The sequence below is a fragment of the Leptodactylus fuscus genome, chromosome 3, assembly GCF_031893055.1.
Source record: "Leptodactylus fuscus isolate aLepFus1 chromosome 3, aLepFus1.hap2, whole genome shotgun sequence".
Lineage (NCBI taxonomy): Eukaryota > Metazoa > Chordata > Amphibia > Anura > Leptodactylidae > Leptodactylus > Leptodactylus fuscus.
This window is the reverse complement of record NC_134267.1, coordinates 177,580,292-177,604,038: the sequence shown is the minus strand read 5'-3', so window position 1 is coordinate 177,604,038 and position 23,747 is coordinate 177,580,292. Positions and strand designations below refer to the sequence as shown.

Below are 23,747 nucleotides of genomic sequence, written 5' to 3'. Positions count from 1 at the left end.
CATGTGCCCCACGAGGTGAAAAGTCCTCTTTAAAAATTTGGCTGCAGAGTTTGGCAATTGGCCAACACCCCTTTATCATGAGGTCATTTCCCTTTTCAGCCAATCAAGAAAATGTCTATAAAATGTCTAAAACACTTAATAAATGTGGCGCACATTATGTTACAGTTTTTTGGCACAAATTATGGCAGTTTTGAAGCAATTATTAAGTGCCTTTTTTAAGCCAGAACTGAGACCTGATCCAAAACGGGATCCAATCTTCTTTTTGGTGTAAAAAGGAAAAACTTTATGTGGAGTTAATCTCTTATTTTTGCCTAAAATACCTTACATTCTGTATATTTTGGTGTATATTCCCAAAATATTGTTTCCTTTGTTTTATTTTTAGTATTTAGTAACAAACTTTACAATGTATATATTTTATTATACGGTATATCTTAGACCCCCTTCACACGGAGCAAGAGGGGGCGGATTATGGCGCTGAATCCACATCATAATTCGCCCCCTCACAATGGAGGTCTAAGTAGACCATGGCATGTTGCCGCTCATGGAAAAAAGAAACGAGTTGCCATTTCTTCAGACGGACTCCGCGGTTGATTCAGCCCCGACATCCGCCTCAAGGCAACACCCTCTCGACTAGGCCCATTCATTTGAGCCTACTCCGGAGGGGGAAGCCGCGACAGTCGTGGCAGGCGCATTTTTGGCCCTATTGTGACGCGGCTTCCCGCGTCACTCTTGGAACCAAAATCCGCCAATCCGATCCCCGTGTGAACAGGGCCTTACAATAAAATGAAACTAAACTCAAGAAAGGTAAACACTTAAATACAAACTTTACATTAGAAACATATAGTAACAGGTCAGATTTCACAGGATATCTTCAATTTCTATCTAGTCAACAAACTCACTTACCAACTTTGTCAAAAGCTTCCTTGAGTTCTTCAAGTTCCTCTCTGGATATGGTGATTGTATTGTTAGCCATGTCCTATGGCAGGCAGGTAGAGATCTCAAGAGGTTATTCTTGGGACCTAATAATGGAGAATGGAGGAATGTGACTATCTGGACATCTTCACACCTTCATCTTAGAGTTACTAGTGAATATGGATACTACACTTTGACTATGGATGGACCAGTTATGTTTACAATGCTTGCCTGCCTTTTAAATAATGACGGGGCATGCATAAATTAATGTTTACACCCTACATCTAAGAAAAGGATCACATAAATACACCAATTACCTAAAGTACAAAGCATATAAAAAGTGCTGCTAATATCATTCATGGACATACAGGGCCTTGCAAAAGTATTCATACCCTCTGAACATTTTCACATTTTGTCACCTTACAACCAGAAACTTAAATGTATTTTATTGAGATTTTAAGTGATAGACCAACACAAGGAAGCAGATAAATTGTGAAGTGGAAGGAAAATGATACATGGTTTTCACAATTTTATTCAAATAAAAAACTGAAAGTGTGATGTGCAGAAGTCTTCATCCCCCTATATCAATACTTTTTAGAGCCCCATTTCGCTACAATTACAGCTGCAAGTCTTTTGGTGTATGTCTCTACCAGCTTTGCGCATCTAGAGACTGAGATTTTTGCCCTTTCCTCTTTGCAAAATAGCTCAAGCTCAGCCAGATTGGATGGAGAACGTCTATGGCGCGACTTGAAAATTGCTGTTCACAGATGCTCAATGGGATTTAGGTCTGGACTTTGACTGGGCCATTTTAACACATGATTTTTCTTTGCTGTAACCCATTCCACTGTAGCTCTGGCTGTATGTTTAGGGTCATTGTTTGCTGGGGAAGGTGAATCTTCTCCCCAATCTCAAGTCTTTTGCAGCCTCCAGCAGGTTTTCTTCCAGGATTGCCCTGTATTTAGCTCCATCCATCTTCCCATCAACTCTGACCATCTTCCCTGTCCCTGCGGAAGAAAAGTCTCCCCACAGTATGATGCTGCCACCACCATGTGTCACAGTGGAGATGATGTGTTCAGGGTGATGAGCACTGTTACTTTTCCACCATATATAACGCTTTGCATTCAGCTCAAAAAGTTCAACTTTGGTTTCATCTGACCAGAGAACCTTCTTCCATGTTTGCCATGTCCACTATATGGCTTGTGGCAAACTGCTAACAGCACTTTCTTCCAACAATGGTTTTCTTCTTGCCACTCTTCCATTAAGGCCGGGTTTGTGGAGTGCACAACATAGTTGATCTGTGAACAGATTCTCCCACCTGAGCTGTAGATTTCTTCAGCTCCTCCATAGGTAGAATGGGCCTCTTGGCTGCTTCTCTGACCAGTGATCTCCTTGTTCAGTCTGTCAGTTTAGGTGGACGGCCATGTCTTGGTAGGTTTGCAGTTGTAGAATACTTTTTCCATTTTTTGGATGATGGATTAAACAGTGCTCCTTGGGAAGCTCAAAGCTTGGGATATGTTTTATAACCTAACCCTGCTTTACACCTCTCCACAACTTTATCTCTGACCTGTCTGGTGAGTTCCTTGGTCTCCATGGTGCTGTATGTTCACTAGTGTTCTCTAATAAACCACTGGGGCCTTCACAGAACAGGTCTATGTACACTGAGACCAAATTATACTATTGGACTCTATTAACTAATTAAGTGACTTCTGAAGGTAATTGTGCGTACCAGATTTTATTTAGGGATATCAGAGTACAGGGGGCTGAAGACTTACTTATCATACTTTGATTAAAATTTTGAAATCCATGTATAATTTTTGTTCCACTTCACAATTATCTGCTACTTTGTGTTGGTCTGTCACTTAAAATCTCAATAAAATACATTTAAGTTTGTGGTTGTTAGGTGATAAAATGTGAAAACATTCAAGGGGTATGAATACTTTCGCAAGCCCCTGTATGCAGATATATACAGCGATGTGCAAAGGTTTTAGGCAGACATGGAAAAAATGCTCTACAGTAAGAATGCATTATAAAAATAAAAGTTTTAACAGTTAATTTTGTTAATTAATAAAAGGGAGTGAATTAACAACAATCTATATCAAAATAATATTAGAAGTGACCAATATTTGCTTTCAAAACTGCATCAGTTCTAGGTGCACTTCCACACAGATCTAGAAGGAACTTAGCAGAAAGTTTTTTTTTCAAAAATCTTTGAGAACTAACTACAGTTGTAGGCTTTGGATGTAGCATGCTCCAATCCTTCTGTCAATTCATGTAATCCCAGATAGACTGCATGATGTTGAGATGAGGGTATATCATCACTTCCAGAACTCCTGCTCCCTAGGGTGGTCAAACTGAACACTGAAGCAAGCAGGACTTCTCACTCCACATTTTTCGGGCACAACCCGGGCAGAAACCTGGCACACTTCATTATAGTCTATGGGATCTGCAGGTTTCTGCGGGTAACTGTTTTTTAAGCGGATTCGGTTTCCGTTGTTTAGATCCCTAAGCAAAGAATGGAAACCTGAATGCAGGTGTGAACCTAGTGTCATGCAAATGTTGTACCAGACTAAAAAACACACACTGGGGCAATTTTACTGAGCTAAGCATACCAGAATTCTGGCTTCATTTGTCTTAAATAAACTACCGTACATACTGTTTACTACATACATTTGTTACAGCCGTACATACTGTTTACTACATACATTTGTTACGGCCATACATGCTGTTTACTACATACATTTGTTACGGCCATACATGCTGTTTACTACATACATTTGTTACGGACATACATGGAGTACAACGATCGATTAACAAACTTGGGGTTATTCAGTTTAGAGAAAAGACGTCTACGGGGAGATCTAATAACAATGTACAAATACATGAAGGGACAATACAAAGAACTTTCTAAGGATATTTTTACTCCTATGCCAGTGACAGTGACAAGGGGACATCCTCTACGTCTGGAGGAGAGAAGGTTTCACCAGAAACATAGAAGGGGATTCTTCACAGTAAGAACAACGAGGCTCTGGAACTCTCTGCCCCAGGAAGTGGTGATGGCGGATTCATTGTGCAAGTTCAAAGAGGGCCCGGATGCCTTTCTTGAAGAGAACAATATAACAGGTTATGGACTCTAGATTTTAAGGACACGTTGATCCAGGGTTTTTATACTGACTGCCAGATTGGTGTCGGGAATTAATTTTTTCCCTGGATTGGGGCAATTGGCATGAGCCTCATGGTTTTTTTGCCTTCCCCTGGATCAACACTGTAGGGGATTGTAGGGTTATAGGTTAGACTTGATGGAGTGGTGTCTTTGTCCAACCTCATCTACTATGTAACATGCCGTTTACTACATACATTTGTTACGCCCATACATGCTGTTTACTACATACATTTGTTACGGCCATACATGCCGTTTACTACATACATTTGTTACGCCCATACATGCTGTTTACTACATACATTTGTTATGGCCATACATGCCGTTTACTACATACATTTGTTACGGCCATACATGCTGTTTACTACATACATTTGTTACGGCCATACATACTGTTTACTACATACATTTGTTACGGCCATACATGCTGTTTACTACCTACATTTGTTATGTGTTTTAAACACTTTATTTTACCTTTGTCTGAAAAAAAGGGGCAGAGCTTAAGATGAACAACATGCACCAGGATTAAAGTGTACCTCCTGTTTTTTTGTTTTGCTATTGTTGGGGGGGTTTTTTTACTGAACATTTTTGTAATACACTTAATTAAACTATCTAACATCATCAACTTTCATACGACACCTAAACGATTTTTCTAGGTTGTACAAAACTAAAGATCCAGCCATTTGAAGTGATGCTACCCCCTTTGGAAAATGCTACAACTCTACATACTGGCAGTACAAATGTGTATGGATTTTCCTTAGCAACAGCTTCATTAGCGGTTTGTTAGGGAAAATTTTACAGCCTCTTTTCTATTAAAAAGGAAGTTAGATAGGTTAAATATATTACAATATTACAAAAATTTTCATCAATCAACCCCCAACACAATGGAAAATAAATACATAAATATAATTACATAAAATGGGAGTTACACTTTAAGCCACATTTCTGGCGCAAATATTTGCAGTAAGGTAAGCTAACCAGTAGGTGGTATAAACCTAGACTAGAAAGAATAAAACCGCAATAGATTTCAAATCTAGAATGAGCCACTGTGATAAATCAATGCATGCCAGGACCGCTGGCACTGTCACTATCACGTGGTACAGTATGATCTCCTCTAAAGGGGAGTAGTTTAGCTTTCCTAGGCTCCAGCTGCAGGCAGAACAAAAGAGAAAGGTTCCTGTTGTTGCAAGTTGCCTCCTTGGCAGAGACAGAAGCCTTAGACCCATACCTTTCTCAAACCTTCATAAGCACTGTTGAGGTTGGTGAAAAATGAAATGAACAATATATATAGCAAAAGCCACAGCACAATAAGTACGAAAGTGTTCTTACCCAATGTCTTATGGAATATCATGGCCAAGACCTTTTGATAACACAACAGTTTGTGCCATATGATATATACAGCTCAGTTACATTTGTACAAACCTAACAAATATGGTACTTTACAGTACCTCTCTGATCAGATGTCTGTCCTCACTTCCAGGTATCATAAGCTATTTTAGATGATTTGCACTTCACCAATTTTCCTTACAATGAAAACAATTATTACATTTTCTAGATCTTGTTGCAAGTGTAAATAATATCATTTTCCAGGTAGGAACGGTTTATTACCCATGTCACTGAGTATTTGCACAAATAATTGCATGGATAAGCATACTGTATGTGTCCAAAGTCCCGTCACTGCCAAGTATAGCACAGGTCGCTGTCATTTTTTTGCAGCTTATAGAGAAAATGCAAGCAACCTGCAAACTGTAGCCATATATTGCAGACAATGCAATTTTTTAAATTAAAAATTACCAAGACGTCATGAAGAGTTAATTCTCACCTTTAGGTTTTCCCCTAACCAATAAAGGAGCACCTATTTTTAGGAACAGTTTACACACACCTTGCCCATGTTCAGACAAATAGAGGTCGAATTTGCACAGATTGTTATGAAAAAGTTGTCAACTATGTCTATGAATAAACTATTTTAATACGGCATACTATAGCTACATTTGCAATAAGAAAACCTGTCCTGGTGAGACTTTCCCTTTAACACAAATTTGATATGTAAGCTTTTTGTTATGGAAGTTCACACTCCATCTCACTTTGTCTTTGGAATAGTAAATTAGGAGGATTGATCTTATATCTGACATGTGGTTTTTATACTCTGCATTTGAGTTTACTGTCAGATTATTTTTTCCACGCCCTGTTTCATAATGGTATTAATATCTTGGAGAATGTCTTCATGAACAGGTAGATGAGATATTCAGTCACCTTTGGGTTTCTTATACATGTACTTTGTGGTTTAGCACGTCCTTGTTATCAGTGGAATTTTAATGACTGTAGGAGATGAAGGTCACTGTAGCCCTGATATATAGTTCTACAATTATCACCATTGTGGCAATAAGTTTAGGATTACTTTTGAGGGTTAAGGTGGTTTATGTGGCTGGAAAGAGAAACTAGACAATGCCTGTTCTGTCCTTGTTATCCAAGTAAATATATTGAATTGATGAAAAATATTAAAGGTGGTTCTGTGAATACTACTCTGTCCATATCATCTTTTATAGATCTCACAGATACGAAGCAGATGGATCGAGGCTCCCATCTGTTGGACCCAGTCTGCTCCTCACCCTGGGCCTCCAATCATTTTCGGGAAAGGGGCAGGGCCAGCACAAGAATGCTACTGGCCTTAAAAAAATTGGCACAAGTCAGTGGTAAATCACTGACTTACAACAATTTTATGTCATTTTTGTGCCATAACCACGATGATAGTGCCCCGCCCCCATCACGTTCATGACAGCTTTGTTAGATATGGCACAGTGCCCTACTGGAAGTAATCATTAGATAAGAGAAGACAATAAGAATAGTCAGGACAGCTGTGGCATTTACAAATGCTGAATTTGTATTAAAGGGCTTAAAGTGCAGTAAGAAAATTTTTCCCCTACCATTGCACCTCTGCCACCAGCTTGAACATCCAACAAAGGTCCAGGTTGTGGTGAGCTTGTTTCCAAAGTACCTCATTTTCTTATGTAACAGGAGTGAAACTTCGTGAGGTCTTCTTTTTGTGCAGCCTACACACTTTAATAATGGATATGCTATTAATCCTGAGATACCCTACATTCCTCTGTTGTATGGGTATATGAATTACTGTCACTCTCACAAATCTGCAGATATGGAGAGAATCCATTCTGACTAACACCAACAATCGGGGTCCAACACATGAACCCCAAACTTATCAGATGTGGCTTTCAGAAGCTTTATACTATGAATACTTCTGAAAGAAACCCTGTTCCTATTCAAGTGAATGGGAGCAAGGCTGCTGTTCCAGTGTATCAGTGATGCCTGGATCTGCAGTCCCGCTCCCATTCACTTGAATAGGAACAGGGCTGATTTCACAAGTATACTTACTATATTATTTATTTACTTTGCTTACTTATATAGCACCATCATATTCTGCAGCAGTTTACATAGATTGTCAGTATGTCTTTGTAGTGTTGGAGTAAACCAATATGGCTTGTGGTGGCCACATCAGATGAATAGTTTGAGGTTCAAAAGTAGTATCTGATATTGATGACCTTAACATATAGTAAAAACGAAGGATGCAAGGAAAAAAAATACCTGTAAGCCAATGAAATAACTTTGCTGCAACTGTTTATTTAACTTGTGACATATCAAGCTAAAATGGTTTTCCAGCCTGGAGGTGACTGACATCTGGCCTCCCACTGACGCTAGGTTCACACTAGCGCCCGGAGTCCGTTCTGAGCTTTCCATCTTCTGCATGCAGAAAACGGAAACCTGTCAGACCGGGTCCGGCCGTGTGAGCGTTTTATGCTCTCCACCACGAAATCGTTTTTTTTAAACCGGACACAGAGTACTGCATGTCCGACTCTGTGTCCGATTTAAAAAAAAAAAAACGGTTTTGCAGCGGAGAGCATGAAACGCTCACCGGCGCTCACAGCTGGACATCTTTCAAACCCATTCAAATGAATGGGTTTTAAAGAGTCCTGCAGGTTTCCGTCTCCTGCTCAGTTTTGTGCAGGAAACGGAAACCTGCATGAACGGGGATCGGGCACAGATGTGTACGAGCCCTGAAACAGTCAAGATTAGCAATAATGCCAGTCTTGGCTATTTAATCCATTAGTTGCCAAGTTTACTTGAGATACGAGGCTTCTGCACACCTGCACTGCAGTTGCAGGATGTCGCTGTATGCCATGAAATTCTCCAAGTCTGCCATGGCTGAATACCTATTAGGCAGTGCTAGATACATGGCCTAATAGATTCCCTGTCAATTTAGACTTCTATACTATGTATACCAAACTATTAGATCAGATATCAAATGAATGTACTCAAGACATTCCCTAGTGGGACTGAAAAAAATAAATCAAGTTTAAAAAATATGATAAACAGCATCCAAATACAGAAAAACTTCTGCTATTTTTTTTTCCATCCATCCTTCCCAATAAAATTAATGAACAACAATGAATACGTTTTATGAACCCCAATATGGCACCACTGAAAGATACATCTCGTCCTGCAAAAAAACAAGCTCCCATTTGGGTATATTGATTGAAGAATAAAAAAAAGTAATGACTTTTAGAAAATGGCAACAGAAAAATAACATATTATGTTATTTATATCAAACAGTGAATGGCACAGGACTTATAAACACAAGAAGCAATAGTGGATTTGCTATGTTTTCCCATCTGCCCATAAAAAGATTTCATAAAAGTTACCCAATAAGTTTTATGTACCACTAAATGGTGTCATTCAAAAATGTAACTTGTCCTGTAAAAGCCAAACCATAATACAGCTACGCCAATGGAAATGTTATAGGCAGCGATGAACGTGTATTCCATAGTAAGTAGATTAAATTATTCTTTTGGCAGCCAGATGATACATATAGAGCAGGGGTAGGGAACATATGGCTCTCCAGCTGTTGCAAAACTACAACTCCCAGCATGCATACTTACTCTGCTGTTCTTGGAACTCCCATAGAAGTGAATGGAGCATGATGGGAGTTGTAGTTTCACAGCAGCTGGAGAGCCGAAGGTTCACTATCCCTGATATAGAGGATGAAATAACATTAACCCCTTAGCGACCCTTGACGTAACTGTACGTCATGGGTCGCATGGGGATGTATGGAGCGAGCTCACACGCTGAGCTCGCTCCATACACGGCAGATGCCGGCTGTATCATACAGCCAGGACCTGCCAATAACAGCAGCGGTCGGTGGCCCGAGCCGATCGCTGCTGTTAACCCTTTACACACTGCGGTCAAACGTGATGGGATTCTGCTATTCACTGCAGTACTGTAGTATTGCAGTGAATAGTATGAGCGATCAGACCCCCTAGGTTTCAAGGTACCTAAGGGGTCTGATCATAAATGTAACAGAAGAAAAAAAAAAGTTTTTAAAAGTATTAAAAAAATAAAAAAATATAAAAGTTCAAATCACCCCCCTTTCCCTAGATTAGCTATAAAAGTAATTAAAAAGAACATTAAACATAAACATATTAGGTATCCCCGCGCTCCAAAATGCCCGAACTATTAGAATATTAAAACATTTATCCCGTACTGCGAACGGCGTAGCGGCAAAAAAAATAAAAACCGCCAAAAAGCGTTTTTTTCAACACTTTGCCTCCTATAAAAAATTGAATAAAAAGTGATCAAACCATCAGATCTTTCCCCAAATGGTATCAATAGAAACGTCATCTTGTCCCGCATAAAAAGACACCACAACCAGCTCCATACATGGAAATATGAAAAAGTTACAGGTGTTAGAACATGATGACACAAATTTTTTTTTCTATTTTGCAAAGTTTATCATTTTTTTAAAAGTATCAAAACATTTCAAATACTATATAAATTTGGTATCACCGCGTTCGTACTGACACGTAGAACACAGGTAACATGTCATTTGTACCAAACAGTGAACGCTGTAAAAATTAAACCCATAAGAAAATGGCGCAAATGCATTTTTTCTCCAATTGCACCTCATTCTGAATTTTTTTCCAGCTTCCCAGTACATTGCACAGCATATTGAATGATGCCATTACAAAGTACAATTTGTCCCGCAAACAATAAGCCATCATGTGACTCTGTGAACTGAAAAATGAAAAAGTTATGGCTCTTGAAATGTGAGGAGGGAAAAACGAAAATGCGAAACCAAAAAATGGCCGGGTCCTTAAGGGGTTAAACATAGGAGAAAGCCCCACCATTACCCCTCCAAAAAAAACAGATAAGACAAAGTACTTGACAAAATAAAATGGATTGGATAGACATGGTGGAGCATTCAGACATAGTTACTGGCACAATACAATAGGAAGCATTGGCATTCAGGATATGCAATGTTATGATGGATTTTCCTTGCTGTGGTTTACTCATCTATAGAAGTCCTAGGCATTGAACCCTATGGATAGTGATCTACCTGCATTGTATGGTATTGTGTGCATAAAACATGAAAAGAGAAAGAAAAGGAAGACATAAGTAGATAAAGTGCAGCAGTGAAATTGCTGCAGCGTCCACTGAAGATGGGTTGAGTTATAAGTCCTGCACAGAGATCACTTTCTGTATAAAATAACAGACACCGACAGACCCCATTATAGTCAATGTGATCCGCTGGGCTCCGTGTGTCACTGCCATTTTAGTAGTCAGCTTCTCCATTTTTTGGTTCCATCAGGGGACATGTGTAACAATAGATTCACACTATGTCTTTTCATACGTGACAACAGTGATTCTGGTAGTAACAGTACAGACAGTAGTAAACTACAACTAAAATGTGCAAACCAAGCAATGGCTACTTGGCAGACACTTGCAAGATCCCTGCTTGTTGCTTCTTTTCACTCTATGGCCATCTACCATAGATCAGTGTTTCTGAACTTCAATCCTCAGGTACTGCCAATATGTGAGGCTCTGTTTAGCATTATACAAGTGATATGATTATTATTATGTACGGTATGTATATGAATTGACTTATAGTACAACATGACCTGCTGAGAGTGCTTATGGATGGGTATATACAAAATTATGATCTGGATTACTGGTAGGAGTTCTAACAATGTACTACATGAACATGATACTATTGGTATAACAAGATACAATGATCGACAACACATAGCAACACAATAACAACACAGTAGTAGAGCAGCATACCTTGATCAATGGCTGGCGTGGAATAAACCAAATGTAAGAGCACATTTAAGTCTTGCACTGTGCTGTCAAATAATGATCTATCCTCCAGCCTGAACCTGAGAGGTAAGTGCAGCCAAGGGTTGTGTAGTAAGTATAACACTTGGGAACTTTGTCCTGCGGTACAACCTTAGCAAGGTGTGGGTGTGATCTTCTGATCTGCTATTACCTGTGCATTATCTGTCTGGAAATAGCAAATTAAAACAAAGACTTAGTTTGATGCTGCCAAAGGTTCTGCTATATTGGCAGCTCTACTGACTGCTCAGCTTCATCATGTATACAGTCTATGGGTGAAATCATTTGTTTATGTCAGTGCTGATAGTTGTCAATCTATTGGTAAATGTTCAGGAGAAATAAAAGACTAACTGCACACTAAAACTAAAGCAAACATGTCTTGAGTAGAAGTGATTAGAACTAAGATCTAGTACTATAATTGGAGCCAGGGCTGTTTTACCAAACTACTGGTCCCATTGCAAAGGTTACAAACGTGGGCATCTCCTTGCAATAAAGAGGGATGACTTTGGCACAGTTTTAGCATAAATAAGTAGGTGATTCCAGTATAGTTGAATTTTTTCTCTAGCTCTCACCGTTCCTGATCAATAAGTACTGTTAGTTTTGGTGCCTCATATGCTGCTTAGACTCTGCACATTCAGAAGGGCGGTATCAGACAGAGCGTGGGATTCAGAGCTCCAAACAGAGGCAGCCAGTGTCAGCGCTCAGAATCACACCCCTTACCTGCTCCTACCTGACAACAGCACTTATTGCTCGGAAATAGTGGGGAGTAGTGAAAAAATTCTAACTATGTTAAAATCTTTAAAACAGCACCTACTAAGGGATGCAAGGAGAATGGCTTAGCAGGACTTGGAGAGGTGGTGAAACGTCCTCTTTAAGCCATGACGCTAATTCCACTCTTGTCCCCTTTCATCTCACCCAGCTATTTTGGAGCCAATGGATAAAGCTGAGCTCTGAGAATAAATGTCCTGACATAAGACCCCATGTGTGCTACAATCACAATATACAGCATAGATAGATTTAACAGCAGACAAGATGTATTTATACCCCAGAGATATTAAAATGACATATGATATGAAATTACAGATTTGCATGTTAGGGCTCGTTCACATCTGCGCCCGGCACTCCGTACTTCAGGTTTTCGTTTCCTGCTTAAAACAGAGCAGGAGACGGAAACCTGCAGGAGTCTTTCTCATCTATTCATTTGAATGGGTGAGAAAGATGTCCAGCCGTGAGCGGCAGTGAGCGTTTTATGCTCTCCGCCGCGAAACCGGGTTTTATAATCCGGACCCAGAGTCGGACATGCAGTACTCTGTGTCCGGATTAAAAAAAACGGTTTTGCAGCGGAGAGCATAAAACGCTCATCGCCGCTCACGGCCGGACCCGGTCTGTGGTTTCCGTCTTCTGGGATGCAGAAGATGGAAACCACAGAACGGACAGCTGAACGCAGGTGTGAACCTAGCGTTACTTTAGACTCTTGTACTACAGGTAGACTACTGAGTATTACTGTATATGCTGGTATACCATACTCGCGTATTATACAGTACATTTATATATAGTATAGTGGAGGTTGGGGGACATCTGAGTAATAGTGCCCATAACATAATAAGTTTTCTTGTACACATTAAGAAGACATTCATTAGAGGGGGTACAAAAACACTCAACTTCAGGAAGGCCAATTTTAACCCCTTAGCGACCCTTGACGTAACTGTACGTCATGGGTAACATGGGGATGTATGGAGCGAGCTCACACGCTGAGCTCGCTCCATACACGGCAGATGCCGGCTGTATAATACAGCCAGGACCTGCCAATAACAGCAGCGGTCGGTGCCCGAGCCGATCGCTGCTGTTAACCCTTTACACACTGCGGTCAAACGTGACCGCAGTGTGTAAACGGCGCCGGCGGCATGGGCGCCGCCATGTTTCGCCGATCGCCGCCCTCCTGAACGTCACATGAGGGCGGTGATCGGTTGCTATGACAGCCGGAAGCCTATTGAAGGCTTCCAGGCTTGTCTCTGCATGAGATCTATTAGACGATGCCAGAGGCATCGTCTAATAGAAGTGCTGCGATTTTCCTATTCACTGCAATACTGTAGTATTGCAGTGAATAGTATGAGCGATCAGACCCCCTAGGTTTCAAGGTACCTAAGGGGTCTGATCATAAATGTAACAGAAGAAAAAAAAAAGTTTTTAAAAGTATTAAAAAAATTAAAAAAATATAAAAGTTCAAATCACCCCCCTTTCCCTAGATTAGCTATAAAAGTAATTAAAGAACATTAAACATAAACATATTAGGTATCCCCGCGCTCCAAAATGCCCGAACTATTAGAATATTAAAACATTTATCCCGTACTGCGAACGGCGTAGCGGCAAAAAAAATAAAACAGCCAAAAAGCGTTTTTTTCAACACTTTGCCTCCTATAAAAAATTGAATAAAAAGTGATCAAACCATCAGATCTTTCCCCAAATGGTATCAATAGAAACGTCATCTTGTCCCGCATAAAAAGACACCACAACCAGCTCCATACATGGAAATATGAAAAAGTTACAGGTGTTAGAACATGATGACACAAAATTTTTTTTCTATTTTGCAAAGTTTATCATTTTTTTAAAAGTATCAAAACATTTCAAATACTATATAAATTTGGTATCACCGCGTTCGTACTGACACGTAGAACACAGGTAACATGTCATTTGTACCAAACAGTGAACGCTGTAAAAATTAAACCCATAAGAAAATGGCGCAAATGCATTTTTTCTCCAATTGCACCTCATTCTGAATTTTTTTACAGCTTCCCAGTACATTGCACAGCATATTGAATGATGCCATTACAAAGTACAATTTGTCCCGCAAACAATAAGCCATCATGTGACTCTGTGAACTGAAAAATGAAAAAGTTATGGCTCTTGAAATGTGAGGAGGGAAAAACGAAAATGCAAAACCAAAAAATGGCCTGGTCCTTAAGGGGTTAACCAGCTGAGAGAGGAGCTTAGCAGAATAAACTGGGACAATGTCCTCAAAGCGATGGGAACACAAACTAAATGGGACATCTTCAGAAACATTCTAAATAGGAGCACTAGAAAACACATACCCTATGCGGGCCAGAAATCATAGAAAACCAATATGGCTAACTAAAATGGTAAGGAGTGCAATGAGGGATAAAAAGGAAGCATTTAAAGTACTAAAACAAGAGAGTAGAGACACAGCAGTAAAAAACTATAAGGAGAAAAATAAATTGTGCAAAAGACAAATAAAGGAGGCGAAGATTGAGGCTGAGAAGAGAAATTGCCAAAGAAAGTAACAATATTCCAAAATTATTCTTCAACTAGCAGTACCCGCCACTTCGTCCGCAGAACCCTGACTACCTGCGCGACCCACCTGTAGCGCCGCGCAGCCTTCTTCCTTTGCCTTGTGTCCACAGCGGCTCCTTTTTCCTCATCTCCCCCCTGGCGCCCGCCAACCCCCTTTTTTCCTACCTACTCCCTCATGTGCTCGCTTCTTTCTCCTACTCCATGCCCCTTTTCCCCCCTAGCCCCGTGTCCCCTTCCCCCCCCAACCCCATGCCCCCTTCCCCCATGTTACCTACCCGTGCCCCCTTTTTCCCACCACCCCATGCCCCCTTCCCTGTCTTACCTACCCAATGACCCCTTTCCCCCCCCCCAGACCCTGAGTCACCTTTCCCCCCACCAACCTGTGCCCACAGCTTCACCAAACCCCAGGCTCCCCGTGCACCGATGTTACAGGGGTGCCTATGAGGGCCCCCCTCCAGCGGCAAGCCATGTGCCCCCATTCCATTTGTGGGCGCAGTGGCGGCCCTGTCCCCATCCCCCTTCCAGGGGCCCCCTGGTTTACCTGCCCTGGCCCCCCCATTCCTGCGTCCCCCACTGAACCGGCAACCTCCTCACTCCCAACACCCCACCCCCCTCCCGTCTCAAAGTACCCTAACTCGCCTGTCGTCACAACCCTTCTCCCGCGGCCGAATGACACTGTAGATAGCCCTGAGCAGACATCGGCGACATCCCCGACGGACATGCAGAGTCTAGAGGCCGCGACCGCCACGGGACAGCAGGCCGAACCGGTGTTCCAGACCGCGGCGCAGGCGACCCCCTGTCCGGCCGCGGCAGAGCATTGCGGTCCTGTGGTAAGCCCACACAGGCGGGGCAGCGTACGCACTTCTCGCTGCCCCAGAGTACGGGCGCTGGTTCAGGACGCTCTGGACCTCTGAGAGCCGCCATGTTCTTGTAAACGCCGGCCGATAGCTCCGCCCACATAGAGAAGCGGCACACAACCAGGTGAGCCGCTGATGGGGCTGGGATAACGTCATCCCAGGTCCTACAGCGTCCCAGGTCCTGCAGCAAATTTGAAAGTGAAAAGCACCAGTCACGGGAGTGAATTGCGGTGGTGTACAGGAATTCCATGTAGCCGGGAACTGTATTGAATTGTAGTTCAATCCGGGACCCAAGATATGTATGTGCGCAATTTCAGCCAAATCCGTTTGCCCATCTAGGTGTCATTGCGTCCCCTTTCCATCCCCCCTTCCCTCCCCCTGACCCCTTTGCATCCACCCCGCAACCCCAGCCTTGGCCTCCTCCCCTGCCTGGGGTTAGGAGCTAGGCCCGAGAGGGCAATAGGGAGTTTGTGGCTTGCTATGCTAAAAAAGTGCGTGGGATTGCAGAGCTGGTGGTATGAGTTGTGGTTTTGTGGGGGTCCTGGCAAAAACGTATGTCTGCGATTGTGACGAAAAGTTCAATCCTGCATTGGAAATTTGAGCCAAATCAGTTAAGCGGTTTTTGCGTGATTGAGGAACAAACATCCAAACATACAAACATCCAAACACACATACTTTCACATTTATAATATTAGTAGGATTACACAAATAATAAGTAAAAAAAATTTTGAGAGAAGTCCTCAGTAGTTGATACCTTTATTAATGGCTAACTTAAAAAAATGATGACATATTGCGAGCTTTCGGGATACTAAAGCTATCCCTTCATCAGGCTGGTATAACACAATGTCTGAAGGCAGGCATATTTATACAGGAATAGAGTGTTAGATGCAAAATAGATGGAAAGCAGAACATGCAAATAGACAGTTCAAAAAAACATATATATCAGTTCACAGGAAAGTTCTCTGGGTTTATGGTTCCTTTGATCAGTCACATGGTGTATAGTTGTTGTAAAACGTCATAAAACCCTGTGACTGGTTTAACCCCATTTGGATTGTGTCAAAGGTCATCAAGAGTAGAGATGAGCGAGTACTGTTCGGATCAGCCGATCCGAACAGCACGCATGCATTAAAAATGAATGGAGGTAGTCGGCACGCGGGGGGTTAAGCGGCCGGCCGGCGTCAAAGCGGAAGTACCAGGTGCTTCCATTCATTTCAATGCGTGCGTGCTGTTCGGATCGGCTGATCCGAACAGTACTCGCTCATCTCTAATCAAGAGTTTAAATTCCTAAATCCTCCTTTTTTTTTGTTTTTGAAATTTCCTCTTAATACCAAGATCTTCATATCATTGGTGATATTATGATTTTGATTGCAGAAGTGTTTTGGCACAGGGAGGTCAATTCTCTGCTCTCTAATCATATGTCTGTGTGAGTTCATCCTCATCCTCAGTGTCTGTCCTGTCTCACCTACATGCAGGCCCACAGGACACTTGGTATACATTATTAAATACACCACATTAGGTGTGCTCTTGATCAGAGTTCGGGATCTTTATTTTATCCGTGGTCAGTATGTGCGGGCAGGTTTTTCTCCTTTTCTGTCCGTATGGCAATGTTCCTGTGTTAGTTGGAGGTGACAGTGAGCTGCTAATAACCATATTCCTGAGGTTTGGTGGCTGTCTGTAGCATAGGAGAGGGGGGTCTGGAAATATGGATTTTAGATGGTTGTCTTTTTGCAGTAGTGGATGTAATTTACACGTGATTCCTCTCAGCATCTCCAGGTGTGGGTTATATGTGACGACCAGGGACACCCGATTGTTTTCCTGTTTGGTATTGTATTTTAATAAATCCGATCTTGGTATTCTCGTGGCCCTGTTAATTTGGTTTTCGACTGTTCTTGGATGGTAACCCTGGTTCAAGAATGTGTTTTTGAGGCCCCCAAGGAGTTTGTCATGATCTGCAGGGTCTGAACATATGCGATGGTATCTGATAGCCTGGCTGTAGACAATGGAGTTCTTTATGTGTTTAGGATGAAAGCTATCCCATCTTAGGTAGGTAGGGCGGTCAATCAGCTTCCGATACAGCGATGTCTCAAATTTTGTTGTCCTGTATCTTGATGACTGTGTCCAGGAAATTTATTTCAGAGAAGGAGTAATTGAGCGTCAGGTTTTGATGGTGGGATGGAACTGGTTGAATTGTTCATGGAAGGTTTTCAGCTGTTATTCAGACCTAGTCCAAAGGATTAGGATATCGTCAATAAAGCGATAGTATTAATTTAGCCATTAATAAAGGTATCAACTACTGAGGACTTCTCTCAAAAATTTTTTATTTCATATCCACTGGCTAACACGATACCAAGATATTTTTCCTTATATAAATAATAAGAGAGTAAAAAAAAATGTGGGCCCTCTCAAAAATAATCTGGGTGTAATGGTGGAGGAGGATGAGGAAAAAGCACAAGTATTAAATGCCTTCTTCGCTACAGTGTTTACACAAGAAAATCCAATAACTAGCAACATGATTAGGGGTAATGTTAACTCTCAATTAAATGTCACCTGTTTAACCTAGGAAGAAATGCAGCGCCGCCTTCAAAACACTAAAATAGAGAAACCGCCCGGTTCAGATGGAATACACCCCTGAGTTCTGAGGGAATTAAGCATGGTCATAGATAGACCCTTGTATCTAATATTTAAAGGGGTGGTCCCATAACAAGGATCCTATCTATACTGCTAGTTTATGTGGATATAAGACTTTTTCTAAATACATTGCTTTATCAAAACTGTTTTGTTTAGCCGCTATCTTAATTTATTCACTTCATTGTTTACATGCGTTTCTATGACCATGGGAACCGTGCTGAGCTTATCTGCTCAGTCCTCAAGTGACTAGCTGCCTGCTTTCAGGGGGAGGGAGGGGCTGAGTGCTGGGAGCAGCCATGAGCTGTGTATGTCTCTGCTACAGACAAGCAGTGGAGCTCCTCAGATAGGGGAGGGGTGAGGTGAGAGCTTCGGGATTTCTGAGCTCTTATCTCCTGCTCTTCCACTTATCAGTCGGTTTAATTGAATTTGGCTTATAAGGGCTGAGATAGGGTGTCCAGTACCTCTGTATGTATTACAAGCTGACTCAAATCCAGTTCTGCTACATCAGCTTCATACTGTGGTAATTCATTTACAACCAATCCTTCATTACTGACTGTAAACATAGCAGATAGCAGAGCAAGTGAAACCCCGCCCACCAATGGCTGAGAAAACCAGGAAGTGAAGAGAGCACACAGCCTGCAGGCTGCTGAACAAGCGTGATGGGAATACCCCTTTAAGGATTCAGTAATGACTGGGTCTGTTCCACAGGATTGGCACATAGCAAATGTGGTGCCAATTTTCAAAAAGGGGTGTAAAAGTAGGTAGGTAATGCCCACTTGTCAATTTATTCATAAATTTCTAGGCACAATAACAGAGTAATGGCAGAGTGCAGAGTAAGAAAAGATGCTACAGAATTGATATTTTATGGGAAATCACATATTTCCTATATGCCAGGAGGGATGATGCGTCCTCTTTAAATGAATCACAGATGTTCAGTAAACAAACAATAAACCAAAAACCAAAAAGATGAATTCAGACATCATAAAACACAATACAAACAGTTCTCTGCTCTTATGTATCTAACAAACATCATTTTGTTCACTATTCAAATGTCAGACAACCATAAAATGTGCACTGAACACTATTGAATTTGATTAGGAAAATTAATAATAATAATATTTTATACCCTTCGATCCCTAGTTAGCTGTATGTTCTGGATATTATTAAGTAAGTATTAGTATGTTAGGGCTGCCATATACCCCACTGACCACACAAGCACGTGTCACCTTAGATGTGACCATAAAGGGAAGCTCCATTTCCACACTCACTTGTCAGCTATGGTTGGCGAATCAATAGAACCAATGACGACCCTCATAAATGGTAGGCGCAAGTAATAGACAATCCAATACTATCCCTCTTGGCAGATTTACAGCCTAAACGTTACCATTCATGAACACATATAGTGTAAAACATAACCTTTAATCAACCAGTAAAAACAAAAAACTAGGAACTAAATAATTAAAATAGCTAGTAATGTCTCCCAGACTCCAAACCAGTAAGGCTGGTCTTACATGACCGTAATGCTTTTACAGTCCGCAAGTTGCTGATCATCAACATAGACTCCTCAGATGTCCGTAAACTGACGCACTCGCCCATAGAGTTCTATGGGCAAGTCCGTGCAGTGCCGTGAATTACGGCCATTAGGGACATGTTCTATAAATTGCGGACCACGGTTGCGGCCCGGCCACACCACGGATAAAATATCCGGTGGTGTAAGAGGCCGCATTAAATATAATGTGTCCGCAAATGGTCCGCAATTGAAAACCCTCAATTGCGGACCATTTGCGGTCTTAAACTACTGTCGTATAAGACCAGCCTAACAAGTGCCTAGTAGAGCCACATAGACTCAGTCTCTAAACTCCACTGCCACAGTGGGCCAATGAATTAAAGTCATAAGTCAGCACTATCCAAAAATACTGTTATTTATCCTGTGAACTCTATAAAAAAAATACATATCACAATGGGCAAAATTAACAACTAGCTTTACCCATAAAATAGCAATAAAAAGTGATCAAAAAGTCATACCTTTCAAACATCGGTACCAATAAAAAGTACAAATTGCCCCGCAAATAAAGAGCCCTGACATATTTCCATCCACAAAATAGTGAAAAAGTTAAAGGCATCAGAATACAGTGACCCCAGGAAAATCATTCAATTTCAAAAAGTGACATAATAGTGACCAATATAAATCTGGTATTGCCATAATTGTAATGACCCGCAACAAAGCTGCCAAGTCATTTTCATTGCAGAGTGAATGCTATTAAAATAAAATGCAAAAAAATATGATAGAATTGTGTTATTTCACATGGACTCCCAAAAAAGTTAATGTAAGCTAATCAAAACAATATATGGACCCTAAAATGGTGCCAAATGAAGCAAACCAAAAGGTTATGAATTTTGGAAGAAAGTAATGAAATCCATAACCTGAACAAAATGCATAACTAGACGAATAACAGTATGATATATACATGGTACATCACAGACGAACAACATGAAACCGGCCTAATCTTATCTTGTTACTCTAAACAGTGTGAACTTGCCTTGTAGTAAAGAATTTTCACGTGAAAAAAGCAAAAGTTCCTTATCTGATAATAGTGCAGTTATATAACATGAATAATAGAGACCTCAAGTAAAGTCTATGCAGTCTGCAGATACAAGCAGGGGGGTTGTGTCTCGGGGAATGGTGCGTCATATTCATTTACATGTGGAAGCCTTCACTTTTATTCCTTTGTTTAAAAGGGGCAACCTAGGACATTGATATTAATGGTCTGTTCTTCCAATATCCCTATCTATAGGCTGGCTGAAGTGGCTATGGCGCTCCAAGGAATGCCATCTCTCCTTCATTGTTTATCAGGTATTGCCCTGTACATTTAGTAGTGCCTGTGCCTGCTATCGTACTTTAGTCCCATCCACTTCACTGTACACACCATTACGGTCTTTTTTACGTAGGTGATAGTACCGTGGTGGGCAGGGCTAGAACCTGTGACGTGGGTGTAGTAGTGGCATTGTTTTTTGTTTTGTTTTTTTGTTTTTGCATTTTGTGTCAAAAGGTCATAATAAAGGTAATAAAGGGGGGAAGTTTAACTTTTATTTTTTTATACTTTAAAGAAAATGTCTTTAATGTGGTCATGCACTCGTCTTCAAAGATGGGAAATAGAGTACTTTGAAATTCTTGGCAGACTACATTGTATTATTGGAATATTCCTAAAATTAAGTATTTGGTTTCATTTTACCTTCCAATGACGCTAGGTTCACACTAGCATCTGTTGTCCATTATTCTGGCATGTCAGAGAACCAGAACTACAGACCGCTAAAACAGGGGACTAAAACAGATCCTGATGGACCCCATTGAATATAATATAATCCATCAGGTGTCCATTGTTTTAAACTGCAACTGTTGGGCATTAAAAAAGTTGTACATTCAGGGCTTTTTGTCTGGCAATTTTGGTGGACACTGTAACTGAGTCTCTGATGTGGATGTAGCCTGATGTTGGGACTCGTGCAATGCACACGATTTAAAGCGGCACTGATTCTGGCACGATAACTCGTGTAAGGATCAGCGCTGCAAAACAGAATCCCATTGACTTCAATGGGTTCCTTTTAGCGTGCATAACAAATTGAAATCAATGGGAGGCTTTTTAACCCATTGAGTTATCGTGATTCTTGCACGAGTTATCATGCAAGAATCAGTGGCGCTTTACATCGTGTGCATGCACCCTAAAAGACAACTTTGTGAACACATCCAAAAATATCTACAAACAGGACACCTCGCTGTCATATAGCAATTTTCAATAATTCCTTTCCTATAATCTAACTAATGAAAAAATTTTTTTGAGAGAAGTTCATTTCATATCCACTGGCTAACACGGTACAAGGATATTTTTTCTAATATAATCTAACTAATATTATATGTCGCCTCCTCTGTATTCTTGCAGGTTTACACTCCAAATGCCATATTCTGTAAGGACATACCGTATATAGCTTTGTGTATACCTAGATAGCAGCTTGTCTATTTGCCTAAGGAGGCATCCCATCCGTAACATACAAGACAAACAGACTGAGCTTCTCCTTGCAAAGATATCAGCTTTATGGGTGCAGCCTTAGATTATTTTAGGTTATAGCTGCATTTTTTAATATTTGTTTTTGTAAATGACTAATACAAAGAAATAGATTGTTAACTTGACAGGTAAATAAAGGGAGTTAGGATTGCAAAATATATTAACACAACAATGGTAATAGTCAATGCCTATATTTTCTTTTTCAACCAAAATATGGAGTAAGTGCACCACCCTATGGCAAATTATTCCAAACACATGATCTAACCTTATATAATATGTGTCAAACTGCTTTCTCTTTTGGCAACATAGAAATGTGTACTAGTCCAGCAGCGTAACTACCACCGTAGCAGCAGAGGCAGCTGCCACAGGGCCCAGGACATTAGGGGCCCGGTGACAGCCACTACATCTGCTATCATTATACTCGGGGGTCTTTTCGGACCCCCGAGTATAATGATTGGCGGACCGGGAGAGGTAAGAAACATAAAAAACACTGTTACTTACCTCTCCACGATCCTGGCCAGGCCTCCTCCCTAGTTGTCTGACGTCTCTAACGTCACATGAACTCTGCCGGCGTCCCAGGTCATGTGACGTCCGGCGTTATTGAAGAAGGACGGCAGTGGAGGCCGACAGCGGAGGAGCCAGGGGACAGGTAAGAAATAGTTTTTTATGTTTTTATTGCCCCGGGTCTCTGATTATTATACTCTGGGGTCTGAAAAGACCCCAGAGTTTAATAATTGTTTATGGGTGTCCACAGTGGGACATAATAGTGTGTGCTGGGGCCACTATGGGGGATAATACTGTGTGCAGGGGTCACTATGGGGGATAATACTGTGTGCAGGGGCCACTAAGGGACATAATACTGTGTACTGGGGCCACTATGGGGGATAATACTATGTGCAGGAGCGACTATGGGGGATAATACTGTGTGAAGGGGCCACTATGGGGCCTAATAGAGCGCGCAGGAATGCGTAGGAGGGAGTTAGTTGAGGTTTTCGGCATCGGTGTCGGTCAGGGGTCATGTCAAAAGTTCGCCACGGGGCCCCGCCATTCCTAGTTATGCCACTGTACTAGTCATAAATTTTAGGGCAGAAAGGATTAGTTAGGGATTATCTAGGATATACCCTTTTGAGCAAGGAGACAGAGAAGATGTCAAAGAAAGCAAAACAAAAAATTACTGAACTGTCCTTGGTGATCCGCTGTTCCCACTGTGGTCCAGTTCTGCTGCTCCCTGGGTCTTGCAATAGTGGACGTCCTTGCCACACATGACTTCTGGGACCAATCAGTGGCCTCATGCAAGCCGCAGGGGACACCAGAGCATGAGGGACAGTTGAGTATGGGGCTTTTTTATTTACACCTAAATTTTTCTTTTATGGAAGAAGATCTGCTAAAAAAACCACCACAAAAACTAAATGTAAAGCGCTGAGGAAAACCTGCAATGCATTTCCGTAGCGTTTTATTGCTGCATTTTGCTACATAGGGCCCTAGCCTTTGACTGTCCCACAAGGACAAAGGCAAATCTTACTGTGGGGTAGCAGAGGGGGTAATTTACAATACATTCATTGCAGAAAATAATTTGCAGCGTAAATGCTGCAATTTGAAAAATGCTTGCGTTTCTACAAATCGTAGCATGTCAATTATATCTATGGA

At 41.3% G+C, this 23,747-nt stretch overlaps 1 protein-coding gene across 1 annotated transcript in view; it reads right to left on the bottom strand.

Moving 5' to 3' along the window:
* The window catches only part of PLS1 (plastin 1), a 72,846-nt gene extending 61,573 nt beyond the window's left edge, over positions 1–11,273 (bottom strand). Inside the window, exons 1-2 of the mRNA XM_075268849.1 lie at positions 11,198–11,273; positions 904–1,019 (exon numbers count right to left, since the gene is read on the bottom strand). Of these exons, the coding sequence (XP_075124950.1) occupies positions 904–973 (70 nt within the window). The 5' untranslated portion in view covers positions 974–1,019; positions 11,198–11,273. The remainder of the gene's footprint in view (positions 1–903; positions 1,020–11,197) is intronic.
* Positions 11,274–23,747: the final 12,474 nt, after the last annotated feature.